The sequence below is a fragment of the Carcharodon carcharias genome, chromosome 1 (assembly GCF_017639515.1).
Source record: "Carcharodon carcharias isolate sCarCar2 chromosome 1, sCarCar2.pri, whole genome shotgun sequence".
Lineage (NCBI taxonomy): Eukaryota > Metazoa > Chordata > Chondrichthyes > Lamniformes > Lamnidae > Carcharodon > Carcharodon carcharias.
In genome coordinates, this window is record NC_054467.1 from 37,805,514 (window position 1) to 37,821,449 (window position 15,936).

Consider the following 15,936-nt stretch of genomic DNA (forward strand, 5'->3'; position numbering starts at 1 on the left):
CAAAATTCTCAAGGCCCAGCTCTGCCAGTAGAAGTGTGATGGAGTGGCTCCTAAGCCCATTGGCTTCCAGGTAAGCTGAGCCATCCCAAATTGCAGAGATGGTAATCATGAACATGATTTGAGGGGATGTGCATCAGCAAGTAGCCCATGCCCCAAATGTTGAAATGGCCCAGTGTCCAAATGGCATGGTGCAGGACATCAATGAGACGCAAGTTTTTTCCTCAGACTTTTTCTAGGCCTCTAACAGACAGGCTCCATTGGCCTAACTGTAGAATTTCCTGAGAAGGCCCAGGAACTCCACCAGAGATACGACCATGAGATAGGGGAAGCAGACAGAATATCTATACTCTTCTCTCCCCATCCCCAGCCAGAACCCCTTGGTTTCCCCTTCACAGGGAACCAGATTCTATCCAATTTTCACCTGACAACAGGTGCATTCAGACCCATGGCCAAATTCTGAGCCCAAATTTATTAATTACTAACACCTGAAAACTTTAGACATCCTTTACTCGTACAGTCTTCTCTTCCTTCTCAAGTGTTTAAAACAAACACTGATCAACTAATCCCTAATACCAGGGTTGAAAAATCATTGATCTGAAACACTGGCCGAAATTTTATGGCCCTGTGGTGGCGTAAAATGCGGCGAGCCATTCTAAACTCCACTGACTTCGGCGGGGCTATAAATTCCACCCACTAACTCTGGTTCGGCCTCCATAGACATTTCCAGAATTTTAGTCCCTAATGCTTCTTTTTGGTGGTGGTGGTGGTGGTGGCATCCTGCACTTGGCCTTTCACTCAAGTTTCTCAAAAAAACTATCTTGAAACTTATGTAATGAACAGCCCCTCTCTCTGCCTTATTGCCACTCATGCATTATTGGATTAAACAGCCTTTAATGCAAATAGTTTTTTGGGATAATTTAATTTACTTCTTGTAAATAGTTGTGAATAGGGATGTAAAATATTAGTTTCTTTCTGAACCTTTGCATCAGTGCATGCAATGATACACTAACTAATCATACCACCTTAAACTGATATACTAAATGTCGGATAAATATGGCTTTCCTTATAGTGTTTCTAATCCAGGGGATATGGTTATATCTTCAACATAAAATATTCTCTTACAACTAAGAAGCTGATAAAACAGGATTTATTTGTAGATAATACGGTAGTGACTGTATAATAGTTACCGTACATCATTACAATTTCTTTTAAAGGCACACACCAAGCAATATAATCTCTGTGTTCAGAAAGAATTTTCAGAACAAGCCAAACAGACCTATCATTTGTATCAAAGTAGGGGTGCTTTTCGAAGGCTGACTTTAGGCACACTTTCAAATCTCATAAAGAGAAGGGAATTCAGCTACATTTCTGCATTATGTTAACTGGGAGTTTCTGAAGACAAGTTTACATTGTAGTGTTACTGACAGCTAGCTCATGGTCTCTCAGTTAATAGCATTCTGTAAGGAACCAGCCCTCCTGACACCCACCAACCAAGGTGACTCAAAATTTATACTATAAGCTGCAGTCCGGTTTCCAATTCAAACTACAAGCAGAGAATTAGATTCCCTTCTTTTATCAGTGGGAATGGTGGGTCCTCCTATTTCCTGACTGAAGACAAGAGTCGGGCAAAAGGACTGCAATGTTAGGAGATTATGGGTCTTCATTTGAGTAATGCTCCTCCAAGGTCTTCTTAATAATGCAAAAGTGCCATGAGAGTATTACTCATCAGAAAAATACTCATTTTATTCCTCTTCTTCAAAGCAGGTTCCGAAGAAGAGTCAAATTTGACTTGAAACATTAACTCTGCCCATGGTTTTCACTCCCGGGTTGGAAGCACAGATTGAGGACACTTCCCAGCTCTGCAAACCGAACCCAGAAGAAAGTAGCCCAGAAGGTCAGATTTTCATTTGGAGGGGCAGGGTTCCCTGCAAGTCATTCCTGGCAATCCCAGAATGACTGCAGAGGATGGTAGGTGCAGAGGGAGGCTGGGCGGAAGACCTGCCTCGGTGCACTAGCACTGTATCAAAGTTTAAAAACACAGAAACATAAAACAGCCCTCCAGACCTCATCCCTCACACCCACACACACTCCCCAAGTCCATCCATGCTAGTCCATGCCACCTCATGCCCCCACTCCATGTCAACCCATGTCCTTCTGCCCCCCTCCATTGCCCCTCATACCCTCCATGCCAACCTATGCTTCCCTGCCCACCCCCATGACTCTTTATAACCACAATGCTACCTTAGTGCCAACTCATTCCAACCCATACACTCTTTGCCCTTACACCTACCACACCAAAATACCGAGTATTCATCTCAGGATCCGTGCTGAGATTAAATCAAATAATGTTCCAAATGTCTATTGGAGACTTAATTTGAAAAAAGACACTTTCATTCATAAAAACCTATTTACTACAATTACTTCATCTACTACATTACCCCTTTTAACAACAAACATTTCATTCAATTGCATAATCCCTTATAAAAACAAACACTGGAATGCATAGTCCCACTTCAACAGTCCATAACCACCTGGAGCTGCCAATTAAACTGTGAAATACAGGCATCCCACTGTAATAATGGTCAGTTGTGACATCAGTCCTGCAGCACTAAGCCACTACGTCAACAGACAGAGCTAAATAGCAAGCAATCATTTTTTTAAAAAACTCAGTTTTTTTTTCAAAGAGTTAAAGGGCAGGAGTTTTAAATGCCTTGACTGCTTGACAGCTACCTTTGACAGTTCATCTTGACACTTTCAACAGTTGTATTTGACAGTTCCACTGAGCTTTACAGTTCCAATGAGCTTAGGCACTTTTTTATGTACATTCAAGCCTATTTTCAGCAGAGCCAAATAGGACCTTACCTCTCCCAAAGGTCATCTGACCTCAGCCAAAGGACACCTGATTCCCCGCCCCACACCCCCCCACACCCCCACCCCCAGAGAGTCCTAGAACCATATCCAAAGGGGTACCTTCCTTCTCCAAAAGAGTACCCTGGCTATCCAAACAAATCCACAAGGTTCAGACCTGCTCCTACCCGGTCTAGTCTGTGCATGTCAGGTTTGAGACATCTCTCACACCAAAATCGCACATGAGTAGAGACAACTGCTGAATTCTATGGGCAGCTGCTTCTGTGAAATGAGCATGTGCAAATCCTGACCTAGACCCATTCCTGCTCCCGCAAAAATGGTAAGTGCCGTGATCGGGGTGGTGGGGGGAGGCTTTCTGGATTCTGGCCATCTTCACCATCACAGGGAGGCTCTTCATCAAGGTGAAAATCTAGACTTCTATTTCTCTCTCTGCAGATACTGCCAAACCTGCTGAGTATTTCCAACACATTCTGCTTTTAATTTCAGATTTCCTGAATCCCCAATATTTTGCCTTCATTTTATTTCTCTGTGCTGTCAGTTCACACTTTCATGGGAGTGAATGTCTACACAAAATAAATAGCAACCAATGGTAGCCTTGTGTTGCTGCTGCTTATCAGCTGCTCTCCATCAAAGTGAATCCTGTATTTCTGTACTATTCCTACTCAGGTGGACTAATTCTCTTTGGCACACATCTGAATGTTAGTTACAACTACATTAATAATTAGTGCCACATAGATTAGTACAGGTGCAGTACATCAAATGCAGCAACCTTGGGACCAAGGTCTTGCTGCGTTTCGGATATTGCCGGATTTCGGGTTGGCCAGGTCGAGCTGGGTGCAGTTCAGGTCAAGCCAGGTCAGGTGGAGTCAAGAGTCGCTTGGAACAAGAAATAGAGCAACATGCCAAGCGCAAAGTAGATAACTAGCCCAGTGCCACAACATACCAACACAGAGCCTAGCCAAACTGTTCAGATAAATTTATTTTTTATTTTTCTCAATTAAAATTGATGTATGGAACATTATAAGTGTTCAGTTTTCGGACAACTCCGGTTTTTGGACAGCCAGATTTGAGGTACTGTACTGTAATAAGTTAAGGCAATCAAAAAGCTTTTACAAACAAAAAAAAACCTTAGGCAATGTACCCCTACAACCCAGATGTAACAGCCTCTTTTACTTTGCACTTTCAAAATTTTTCACTATCAATTTTCTTCTACTGTACACTCAAGGGATTTGAAATACCGAGGATTTCTGAAGGATAGGATTTTGTTAATATTGAAATATAGCCCACCAGATGCCATTTATGTTATTTCTCTTGGGTTTCACTGAATCCTTTGCAAAGTTAAGGCAGATGATTGGAAAAAACCCAGCAGGAATTAATGGCAAGAATCCTTATTATGTCTTTTCAATATCCCTTGGCAATGCTTCCAGGTAATTTGGGAGCTGCTGCTTCTGATGTTGTTGCAGTTTTGCTACAGTGTAAACATGTCAGTAATTCACCCATTACAGTCACACAGCAAATTTACTGAAGCAATGCACTGCGCAATTGACACACGATAAAAATACCGCACACCTCACTGATGCTGAAAGCTATAAATATAGCTGTAACACTGGTTTCCAGAGTAATTTTAACCTAACACACTCAGTGGCAAGCTGACAGGATTGGATGGTTGACCATTTCACACCCTATCTATTGACTTCATGGAAAGTAAAATCAGACATGATGTCATCTGGGTGGCCAATAAAACTCATGAGTTTCTGGTGTTGCGAATATGTAGCTCATGGCTCATGCTAATATTTTAGAGGTAATGCTTTATTTGGGAAGGTTAAAGTTTAACTGTAGAAAATGGTATAAATGCAACTAAAGCAGCTTGGAGTATATTACACTTAAAAAGTTGGACCCATGTTAACTTAAGGGGTTGACAGCTAGAAAAATAAGATCCTATAACAGCAGGTGTGCATACTTGGCTGAAGAGCAGGAGATGTGATGTCTACACTACTTGCAAAGATGTGTAGTCCAGAGACATGTTTTGTTTTCAGAGTTAGAGGAAAATTGGTTTAAAAACATTCAATAAGCCCTGAAAGGCTACATCTTCATGGAGATGGGTGGAGCTTAAAAAGATTTTCTGGTTTTTCTGTATGTTTGCTGGGAGGGGGAATTACTTGCAGTTTGGACCTCATGTTGTTTGCAGCTCACAGGGAAGTTCTGCAGGTTGTTAGCAGACTCCAGGCAGTTAGGGCTCAGTGAAGTCATGAGGAGCTGAGAAGATGGCATTGGAAGGTCACTGGTACTGTGCCAGGCAATTAAGGCTTAGGGAAGCCCTGGGAGCTACTTATGGATCAATGCAATGGGAGACTGAGTTTGGAGAATCCCAGGGGCACTGCCAGTTTAGTTAAGCTAGCAATTTGCAAAAGAGTTGGAATTGTGCCAGTAATTAGAGGTGCGAGTGCAGCTTTGTAAATCCGGTGAAACACAGTCTCAGAAGATATTGCATCGTCAGGAGGTGAACAATCATTGAGGCAGTCCAAAACAACTTTGAGGGAATTCTGAGGTTAGATCTTCGAAAATGAGGAGTTGAAATCCCTCATGAGGGAGATAGGGTTTAATGAGATTTTATGACTCACAGTGGTCACTGATGTCTGGGTGGATTGCTAAGGAATCCATGGGATCCATCTTGGTGGCATCCGCCATTTAATGTGCAGTGTGGTGTGTTGTTTGTTAATTCATATTTACCTTGCGTTAATTCTGAATGCTAGAGTATAAGATAGATACTGTAAATTGTTTTATTTTTCTGACTTTGTATAGTAAAGTTTATTTTGTTTGTTTAAAACAGTGGAATTTTGTGGCTTTATTCTCTTAGTGGGTAACTGGGATTTCAAACTTTATTGATGCTAAACAAAAAGTTACTGAGCCCGAACAAGATCGTAACACTAGCCAAATGAGTTAAGTTAAAACAACAGTCACTATTTACACAAAACTTCCTTAAGTAATTTTGTTTGCTCTTCTAGCCCAAAATCACTGCTCAACTCTCGAGATACATTTTGCAGTATTGGCAGAAGATGCAAGTATCTTTTCAGGTTGTTACCTCTTTCCCTTCTTTACATGATTATGATTGATAAGATTTTTTTTCCTTCCCCCTTATTTCCCACGGTGAATCCTTAGTTCCTGCTGGGGTTGTTGTTGATGTAGCATAGCCCAATGAATTTCTTCCCGCTGTTTAGTTGCCAGTAGCCAGCTCCTGAACAACTTTTCATTTGCCATGATTCAGGCCCAGGCTGACCAACTAATTCCGGTTTTAACAATAAAGTCATCATCACAACATTCTTCTCCAGACCCCAAAAGAATAAGACTACTTTAATAATGTAAGAATCACTCATTCCAACCATACCATTAGCTCAGATTTCTATTAAATGTTTCAAATTATATTAAAATGCTGATAAGCACTTCCTGTTTGTGAAATTTCCACATGGGGTGTTGGTGGGGAGAGGGGAACGGGAAGGGCAATGTGGGGAGCAAAGGGAAATTAAGTAGGATTCAGGACAAAGCAGCCCACTTGAATGGCACCCCATCCACCAGCTTAAACATTCACTCCCTCCACCACTGACGCACAGTGGCAGCGTGTGTACCATCTACAAGATGCACTCCAGCAACTCACCAAGGCTCCTTCAACACCACCTTTCAAACCTGCAACAGATGCATGGGAACACCATCGCCTGCAAGTTCCCCGCCAAACCGCACAGCATGCTGACTTGGAACTATATTGTAGTTCCTTCACCGTTGCTGGGTCAAAATCCTGGAACTCCTTTCCTAACAGCACTGTTGGTGTACCTACACCACATGGACTGCAGCGGTTCAAGAGGTGGCTCAACGCCATCTTCTCAAGGGCAATTAGGGGTGGATAATAAATGTTGGCCTAGCCAGTGGCACCCACACCCCGTGAAAGAATTTTAAAAAGTCCAGGGATAATGAAGAGACTAAGTCAACAAATTATGGAACTAGGAGTATAGTTGCCATGCTTCTGATCAAATAATTGGCTTCTGGAAAGGAGGTTAAAAAGTGCCAACAAAACATATCAAGTTATTCTTTATGGCATTCCTCCAACGTTAATTGAGATGGAGTGTGAAATCCTGTTGAGTACAGTGGGGCTGCCACACAATATTAGACACATCTCACTACTTAATGTATCACATAACATGCCCCTTCCAGCATCACTTCAAAGCGCACCCTCACAATGTTGTAGCCCTCCACCATTTTAGTAGTATGTCAATCCTGTGTACATAATTCAATTATCATCATTCTTTATTCTAAACTCATCAGTTACTGGGTTGGGTTGTGACTGAAATCATATCTCAGGAAGAAGCAAGACCTAACTTTGTGGCAGTGAGATAACACTATTGAGAGAAATTTTCCTATGCCGGGCAGGCTGGGTGGGAGCGGACAGGGGCAGCTGCGTGATCAGCTGTGTGCCACCATTTTACATGGGTGGGCCGATTAAGGCTCACCTAACGTAACTCAAAGCCAGTAGCGCTCAGCGCTACCTGTGCGGGCGAGGGGAGAGGGAGAGACAGGGCCTGCGCTCTTCCGCGCATGCGCGAAAGAGCACAGAAATCTCCCTGAGGCACAGAGCTGCCCCAGAGAGGTTAAGTAGATAATAAATCTTTTTCAAAAATAAAGTAAAAACTTATTTAAACATGGCCCCTCATGTGACAATGTCACATGAGCTGGGACATGTTTGTGAAGTTTGCAAAATGTATTTATTAATTTTATAAAACCTTCAGGAAACTTCATCCCGCCCATGGATGAGGTTTCCTGAAAAACGCGAAGGCCACTTAAGGTTGGCGGGCAGTGTTATTAATAAATTAAATTACTATTTTAATGGCCTTAATAGGCCGTTGACAGCTCGACGGGCACGCAGCCACCACCGGAGCGTACCCGCCAAAGAAAATATCGAAATGACACGCGAAGATGTCAGGACGCACGCCCAACATCATCTCGCGTCGTTTTACGTGTCGGCGTGTGGGGCCAGCCCCCGCACACCGATGGCAATATTCTGCCCTATGTGACACGACATGGCATGAGACAGTTTTTGGAAAAAGCACTGACTTTTAACAGTTTTATACTACAATGGAGAAAGTTCTCGAAAACGCTTCCTTAATATGATATTGAAATCATTATATAAAACATATCAATGTACAGGAATATTACGGCAGTAAAATTCCCTTACCTTAATTATACTATTACATTTCAGTAATTTTGTTGGGAAAAAAACACTCCTGTGCTGATGTGGAAACACATGGAAAGACTAGCAGCCAAAATGTAAACTAATTCAAGTATGTATTCAACTTATAAAGCAGAATCAGGAATCAGATGACTGATTTGCGTTTACAGGTGATAATGCCATTCACACCTCTCAAGCACATTATGCCTAATGGTACAAACTAGATTCATAGGCTATGATGGAAGCTTCAGGCCACTTCCTGTCAAAATTCTGGTACCAGTCCTGCGCCATTGTTTGTTCTCCATCAACGTACATCTGTTTCTCTACATTGCATCACTTGTATGACAGATTGTACAAACTTCAATGTAAATCGCGTTATAACTTCACATTATTTGCTCTGATGTCACATTATCTCTCATGACACCACAAATTTGCCTTTCAAAGTCACAAAGCGACTTCATTACCTTCATTCAACAGATCTAAAAGCAACGTATTAACGTATTTTAAATTAGGCTCTGTTTATTTTTTTTCACTCTATGGTGAAAATACAACATGCAATGGTGGACAGTGAAAACTGAATTTATGTCACATGGTGTTGAGTGCGACAAGAGTGATTCACTTGTGTCTTTGCCATTTGTAGGTTATAAGGTCTAACTGACTTGGGATAAAATTAGATTCTTATTTTTCACCATGTCAAACCTTGGTATTCCTAGTTACCAGTTATTTATATCACTGTTTCCAGTTTACAGAAACAAGACGCTCACATGCAAAACAACAGTTATGATCCTTCCCTGCTAAACTTTTTGTATCAATAAAGAAAGAACTATCTAAAAGAGATTGAAACCTGATGGAGTGAATGGAAATGTTTACTGGCAAACACAATCTTCTCTCATACAGATTGTTAAATTATCCAAAGCATTGTGCTTAGTTGCAAGTATACAGTCAAATCAAATGATAGTTTTGTACTAGAAAATTACATGACTTATGAGAAAGTGGAATATAGTAGTCAGTTTTACAAAACCATAGTTCAAAGAATGAGGGTATCAAAAAGAAGTAATGATAATATTTTTATTACTATAAGCCTTAGATGTGAAACTCTCTCACATAGTACTAGTCAATGTGTCCCTCCCATTGTTAAAAGGCAGGCTTACAATATGAAAATATATGGTGTTAAAGAACCAAAGTGCTGCTTCTACAAGGTTGCTTAAAATGGTATCTATTAGTCTGCTTATTCCAAAACGCAGAAAACCCATTTAGTCATTAAGGCAGTCAAACAGAATAGTAGAAATGGCAGCACAGAATGACCCATTACGCCCGTAGATGATAATTTAAATAATATCCACTTACCTCTGCTTTTTGTGTTCTGGGCAAAGTAGAAGATTTCTCCACTGCATAAACATCCACAAGATATAGATTTGGACCTCGCTCTCGATCCAGCACAGCAGCTGTTTGGATGACACCACTCTGGTGCCCTATTGTGAAAAGCCGTCCAACAGATTTTCCCCCACAACGAACTGAAACTATGTAATACTCCAATAATGCTGAAGAATCTCTTGGGCTTGCTGCCTCTAAAGAGATCACACTGGTACCCACAGGCTCTCCTTCACGTAAAATGGTGATATATTTTGGCTGAGTAAAGACAGGTCCATCTATACCCTGAAGAATAACAGTCAGCTCAGTGCTGGTTGTTCTTCTCTCTGGTCCAAAGTCTACAGCTGACACAACAAGATGGTATGTGAGTCTGGAAGGAACCAAAGGAGCAATTACTCTAATATCTCCATTATATCGATCCATCATGAAGGTATCACTATCTCCATTGACTAATTCATACTCAACTTCTCCATTTGGTCCTTCATCTAGGTCTATAGCCCTGATGGTTGTGAGAATGGAACCCATCACAAGAGCACTATCAGCAACTAGAGCATTTTGTGATACAAATACAGGAGCATTATCATTCTGATCAGTCACTAAGATGGTGACATTCTTTAAAGCAAAACGTCTGAAATCTAGTGGAACTGCTTGATCAATGGCTTTAATGGTAAGTTCAAATAGATTGGAAAATTCACGGTCAATCTCTGCATTGGTCCGCAGTGTCCCATCAGAAGCACTGATTATAAAATGGTTTCCTCTTGGTATTTGCTGGGCTATGCAGTATTGTAACTCTCCATTAATATCAGCATCAGGGTCCTGGGCAGTTACTGTCAGTACAGATGTACCAATAGGAATATTTTCCACTATCGATTTAAAAATATCTCCAGGAGGGAAACTAGGTGGATTATCATTAAAATCTCTCACTTGAATCACTACTGACATTGTTGAGGATCTTGGTGGCCTTCCATTATCTTTTGCTGTTATGTTCAAATGGTAAACAGATTGGGTTTCAAAGTCCATTTTTTTTGCAAGGAAGATGCTACCAGTATTATGACTAATGCTAAATGTTCCATGGTTGTTACTTCCTGTAATGCTATAATGGATCTCAGCATTGTCTCCTGAATCTGAATCTGTGGCAGTTGCAGATTCTACAAGCTCTCCAACTCTCATATTTTCTAATGCATCAATATACATCACAGACTTAGGAAATGAAGGAGTGTTGTCATTTTCATCTAGCACACTGATGATTAAAGTACATGTGGAGCTCAAAGGTACACTTCCCAAGTCCACTGCTAAAAGCGTCAAATAATAGGAGGCTGTAGCTTCATGGTCCAGCTTTCCTACCAATGTCACCTGTCCTGTGGTACTTTGAATTGTAAACTGTTCTTCTTCATTCCCTTTGATGATAGAGTAATTTACCAAAGCATTATTTCCCTCGTCAACATCTGAAGCACTAACACGCAGTACTTGTGTTAAATTTCCTGCTGATTCAGATACAGTGGCCTGATACAGGTCTTTAGTGAACCTGGGTACATTATCATTTGTATCCCTGATGTATATCTGTACAGCAGCATGGTCCTGGAGAGGTTTTGGCAATCCTTGGTCTGATGCAATTACTGTAAAGGTGAAAACTGCAGCCCCTCTTTGTCTCATTAGAGCCTCTCGGTCAAATTGGTGTATACTGGTAATTTCCCCAGTGACTGCATTCAGCTCAAAATCAAGTTGGAGCATTTCAATAGTATACTTCACTTCACCATTAAATCCAAAATCATTGTCCACAGCATTGACATAACCAACTGTTGAACCAGCTTTCTGTTCCTCTTCAAAATGGAATACATAATTTGTGCTGTTGAATAAAGGTCTATTGTCATTTACATCTTCTAGTATTATTGTCACATTCACAGTTGCACTCAAAGGCTCCACTGCTCTGTCTGCAGCAATAACCATCAGGACATAACGGCTTTGAGATTCACGATCCAATTCCGCCTTAATATATAACTGCCCATCAGGAAAAATTCCAAACTTCTTCTCTCTGTTTCCTTGTGCAATATCATAGGTGATCTCCCCATTCACTCCTGAATCTTTGTCAGAAGCCTGGACTTTGAAGAACCTAGAGTTCACAGGTTCTGCTTCTGAAATTGTGACCTCATATGAAAGCTGGTCAAATACTGGTGAGTTATCATTCACATCATGCACATAGACAGTCAAAATTAAGCTAGATGCACGCTGAGGAACACCCATGTCAGATGCTATTGCCTCCACCTGATATGAGCCTGCATTTATGTCAAGAGGTCCATTTAAAGTTACTATTCCAGTTTTTTCATCAATGTGGAAGAGACCTTTAGGATTCTGCCGCAAGGAGTATGAAACCATGCCATTAATACCTTCATCAGGATCCTTTACTTCAGCCTGGAAAATTGTGTGTCCTGAACCCCAGTTTTCAACTGCATTAATATTTTCAACTGCATGAGGGAAACGGGGAGAATTGTCATTGAGATCCTTGACAGTAATATTCACTAAAGTCTCCCCAGTCACAGTACCACCACTAGCCACAACTTTTAACTGATAAAATGCTAGTTCTTCCCTGTCTATGCTGCTGGCAGTATTAATTTGACCTGTTGATCCACCAATGGTAAACATGCCCTTCTGGTCTCCTGAAGTGATAAGGTAGGTGATGTTGGTATTAAGATCAAGTGTAGATGCAGATACAGTGCCAACAAGAGAACCAATGGCAATATTTTCAAAGATAACAAAACTATAGCTGCTCTGGCTGAATGATGGAGGATTGTCTTGTGTGTCAATAACCGTAATGGTTACAATAGCTGGACTCTGGGAGCGGAGATTTCCACCATCAGTGGCAACTACCTGCAACCAAAAATCATACAGAAAAACATTAAAAGAGCATAACTAAAATGGCAAACATTTATTATGACATATTACTGAATGACAAAGATTAATGAGCATGAAAAGATATTATAATTGATGGTCTGTAACCAGTAAGAAAAAAAGAACTCTTTGAGATAACCAAATCATATTTGATTAGGAGAATAAAGAAATGCATAAAATGAAGCTGAGTACTGGAGCTCATAAAGTAATCCATTTTATGGATTATCTGATGAGGCATCAGGTCTCCCACCCCACTACATTGGATCAGGATTTCCTGGAGGTCCCACATGTATTTATCTGGACCAGTCTTCAGGATTGAAATGAGGTAGGAAGGGCAGTCCCAGGCCTTCTGGAGCATGCAGCTGGATATCTGTTCCACGCCCCCAGCGGTCTACCTTCTCCCGCCCCATGTCCCACTGTAAAGGTCAGCATGCTAATGTGGAAGGAACAGATTCCATTTCATCCAATGTTAAACTTCCTCATCAGAAACAGCACAGCCAGATGCAGCAAAAAAAAAATTTTCCTCTGTGTCAACATTGAGTTTCATTCGCAACCTCAGAAAAGCACCATGTATGACAATTCTTCAAACTTCCACACCAATCAAGGCCTGCCTAAGTGACATTATTGATAAGTTCTGAATCAGGGACCATTTTGTGGTCTTGTCCCATGCCTTTTAGGAACTAGATTAACTCACTTTACACAACCCTTACAGTTAGCAGGCAGAGGACACATCCGTCCCATTAATTAAATGAAAGATGGCATAAAAACAATTTTTTTCAAAGAGTAACGATTCCTGTCAATTGAAATTGGATTTTGGCGGCTATAGTGCAGATGGCCAGAGATGAGAAATTTGAACAGGCTTGTACCTGAATTCTCCCCAATCTTCATTGTTGCTAGGTCAAAACCCTGGAACTCCCTCCCTAACAGCACTGTGGATGTTACCACATCCGTGGACTGCGGCGATTCAAGAAAGGGGTTTACCACCACCTTTTCAAGAATAATTAAGATTGGATGATAAATTCTGGCCTTACCAATAATGGTCACATCCCAAGAATGAATTTTTTAAAAATGCCCAGTGACCTCCATATAAAGCGATTCTTAATTACTGCAAACATTCTGATTGTTTTGAGATTAGGGACAGTTCTGTATGTGAAATTTGAACCACAGAAGTATGCATAACATCATAGTGACTGTAGCCTACATGTTTACTTCACCCATGTTGGAACACAGAATAGGAAATGTCAGTCCAACCCTGCCTAATACTACAATGGAATCGGGGGAGTTCAAGGCTATATCTATCTCCAACCACGTAGTCTCAGAAACTGATAACTACAGACTTTCCAGGCTAGTTAGACAAATATAATTAAAGACTAATTTCAATTGTTTTTAAAACAAAAGAAGTTCTTGAGATAATTTATTCACTCTTTTGACATGTTTCCTAAAACCAAGGCCGTATCCAATCCACCTTGAATCCTCACTGATTTTTTCACCAAAATAAGTGGAAAGCAGAGTATCTACCCTCCACTTCTAAATGGGGGAAAATCTAACAAATATTAATGAGGCATATGCAAACCAAGCGTTTGAAATTGTGATAGGAAGATGAAATAAATTAATAAATTTGTATGAAATTTATTTGATTTATTTTAATTAACATGTACCCCATTTCTCCACTAAAGCAACAAAAACATTTCATACCAATATGCTAAACACTGACAAGATGATATCACAGAGTATGATTTCAAGGGTCAGGAGCTGAAATTTTCCAACAATGCTCATCTCTTATTTGCTTTTAGCAATAAAAGTATCTTAAAGTATTAGGAAGCCTGTACTTACTAATAGAATAAAATGAATATAGTCTAGCATCACTGATTTAACTTCAACTGGTACTCTAACATTAAGTGCTAAGTTGGGATGCATTTATATATTATAAGGAACATGAAAAATCTGCTCAGTTAATCTTTCTTACAGGAATTCGGATTATGAATTAAACCAGTACCTAAATCAAACCATTATATATAATCAAAAGACTAGAAAATTAGTGTAAAGTTATATTCCTTTTGTTTATTTGCTTTTACAAAATACTGTTGTGTATCCTTTGTGACTGATTTAATTATTTGTTTTCCTCGTATATTATTTTAGGAGTGAATATTTCAAATTCATGTAAAATCTTAAAGTCTGCACTATCCAAGGTAAATCAAAGGTACAAGTGATGCTGATTATAAACATTTACTTTTTTGAATACAAGAAATCTCTCTGCTTTATTTCTTTAACCTTCCTATTTCAATCTCTTTGGACCATGTAACTTCCTGCAACCCAAGGGGGAAATTCACACTAGGCCTCCTTAGATATCATTTGCAGCTAAATGTTGGGAGTTGTGTAACTGTGGCTTGACAACATTCTTTCAGTGTCCTTGTGAGAAATTGCCTGATTTCAGCTCCATGCTTCCAAGTAGCATTGCCTTTGATTTCAGGAACTCATAAGAGTATGAGGAATGCCCTTCTGGAAATAAATATTTATAAATATAATACTGCAAAATGACTAGATGAAATCCTAACTGTTAAATTTGTGCAAGAAATTGTTTGATAGAAATGCTTGGCCACAACTCTACGATGCAGAATCTTGCTTTCCAAAGCTGAAGGAATATTAAGACTGGTGCATCATAATTAGACCCAGATTCAGTATGCTGCAAAAATGAATCACAGTCCTACTTAAGTTAACTGCGTGTTCAAAAATATTACCATCTCTTAGTTTGTGTTTTGTTACTGAGATATGCAAACTACTTCATCCCTAGCCTGCATTGAACCAGCTAGTCTCAGTTGGGCAGTAGTTGCGGCATTACAATTGGACATATGAACAATGAATTTTTAAAAAAGTAATTTGGATGAGATACCAGAGTGCCACCACTGACTGTAGAATTGTATCACAATATAGAATGCAGCCTTCCAGAAAGGAGGAGGTAGGAAGGGAAAAACAGGGAAAGAAAGCATTATATAAAACAAGGGCTCAATCAGCAGGGGTGGTCAAAATGCTGTTCCTTTATCAATCATCTCAATTTCTCTAAGTATTCGATGCAGAAAATGCAATCAGGCAAAACTCTATATTGACATGGTAAAGTTGTATAGATAGGGAACAATGCAGTAGTGAGCACAGGAGCACCAGCTGTGTGGTACTGAAGAGTGAAGGGTTTCAGGTTCAACTTTCTACTAGCCTTTGAGCACCCAATTTTGTTCATTCTACATGAAGGATGCCAAGTGGAGCATCTTGCTGGAGAAGGGATGGAAACATCAGATGAGTCACTAGCAGGCAGTATAATTCCTGGTAACAGGCCAATTTCAACATTGGTGGTGGTCTGTAAGCAGGATATTGACTGACCCTCTCAAATGATAGATAACCCAGGACTACCACGAAGGAAGGAACTATTGTCAAAGTTATGGTGTGCATTCCCCAAAAATTAAATGTGTCTTTTTGGTGATTTTGACTTTCTTTCTATATGAATTTTTCCCATTAATAATTTGCATCATGCTCTGTTGATTGAGTACATTGCGGTATTAATACTGTTTCTCACAGGCTGCTAGGATTCTTCATATGAACTCACT

At 40.2% G+C, this 15,936-nt stretch overlaps 1 protein-coding gene across 1 annotated transcript in view; it reads right to left on the reverse strand.

The window, feature by feature from the left end:
• LOC121292460 (protocadherin Fat 4) overlaps window positions 1–15,936 on the reverse strand; it is a 410,751-nt gene that overhangs the window by 391,631 nt on the left and 3,184 nt on the right. Inside the window, exon 2 of the mRNA XM_041214468.1 lies at window positions 9,431–12,319. Within this exon, the coding sequence (XP_041070402.1) occupies window positions 9,431–12,319 (2,889 nt within the window). The remainder of the gene's footprint in view (window positions 1–9,430; window positions 12,320–15,936) is intronic.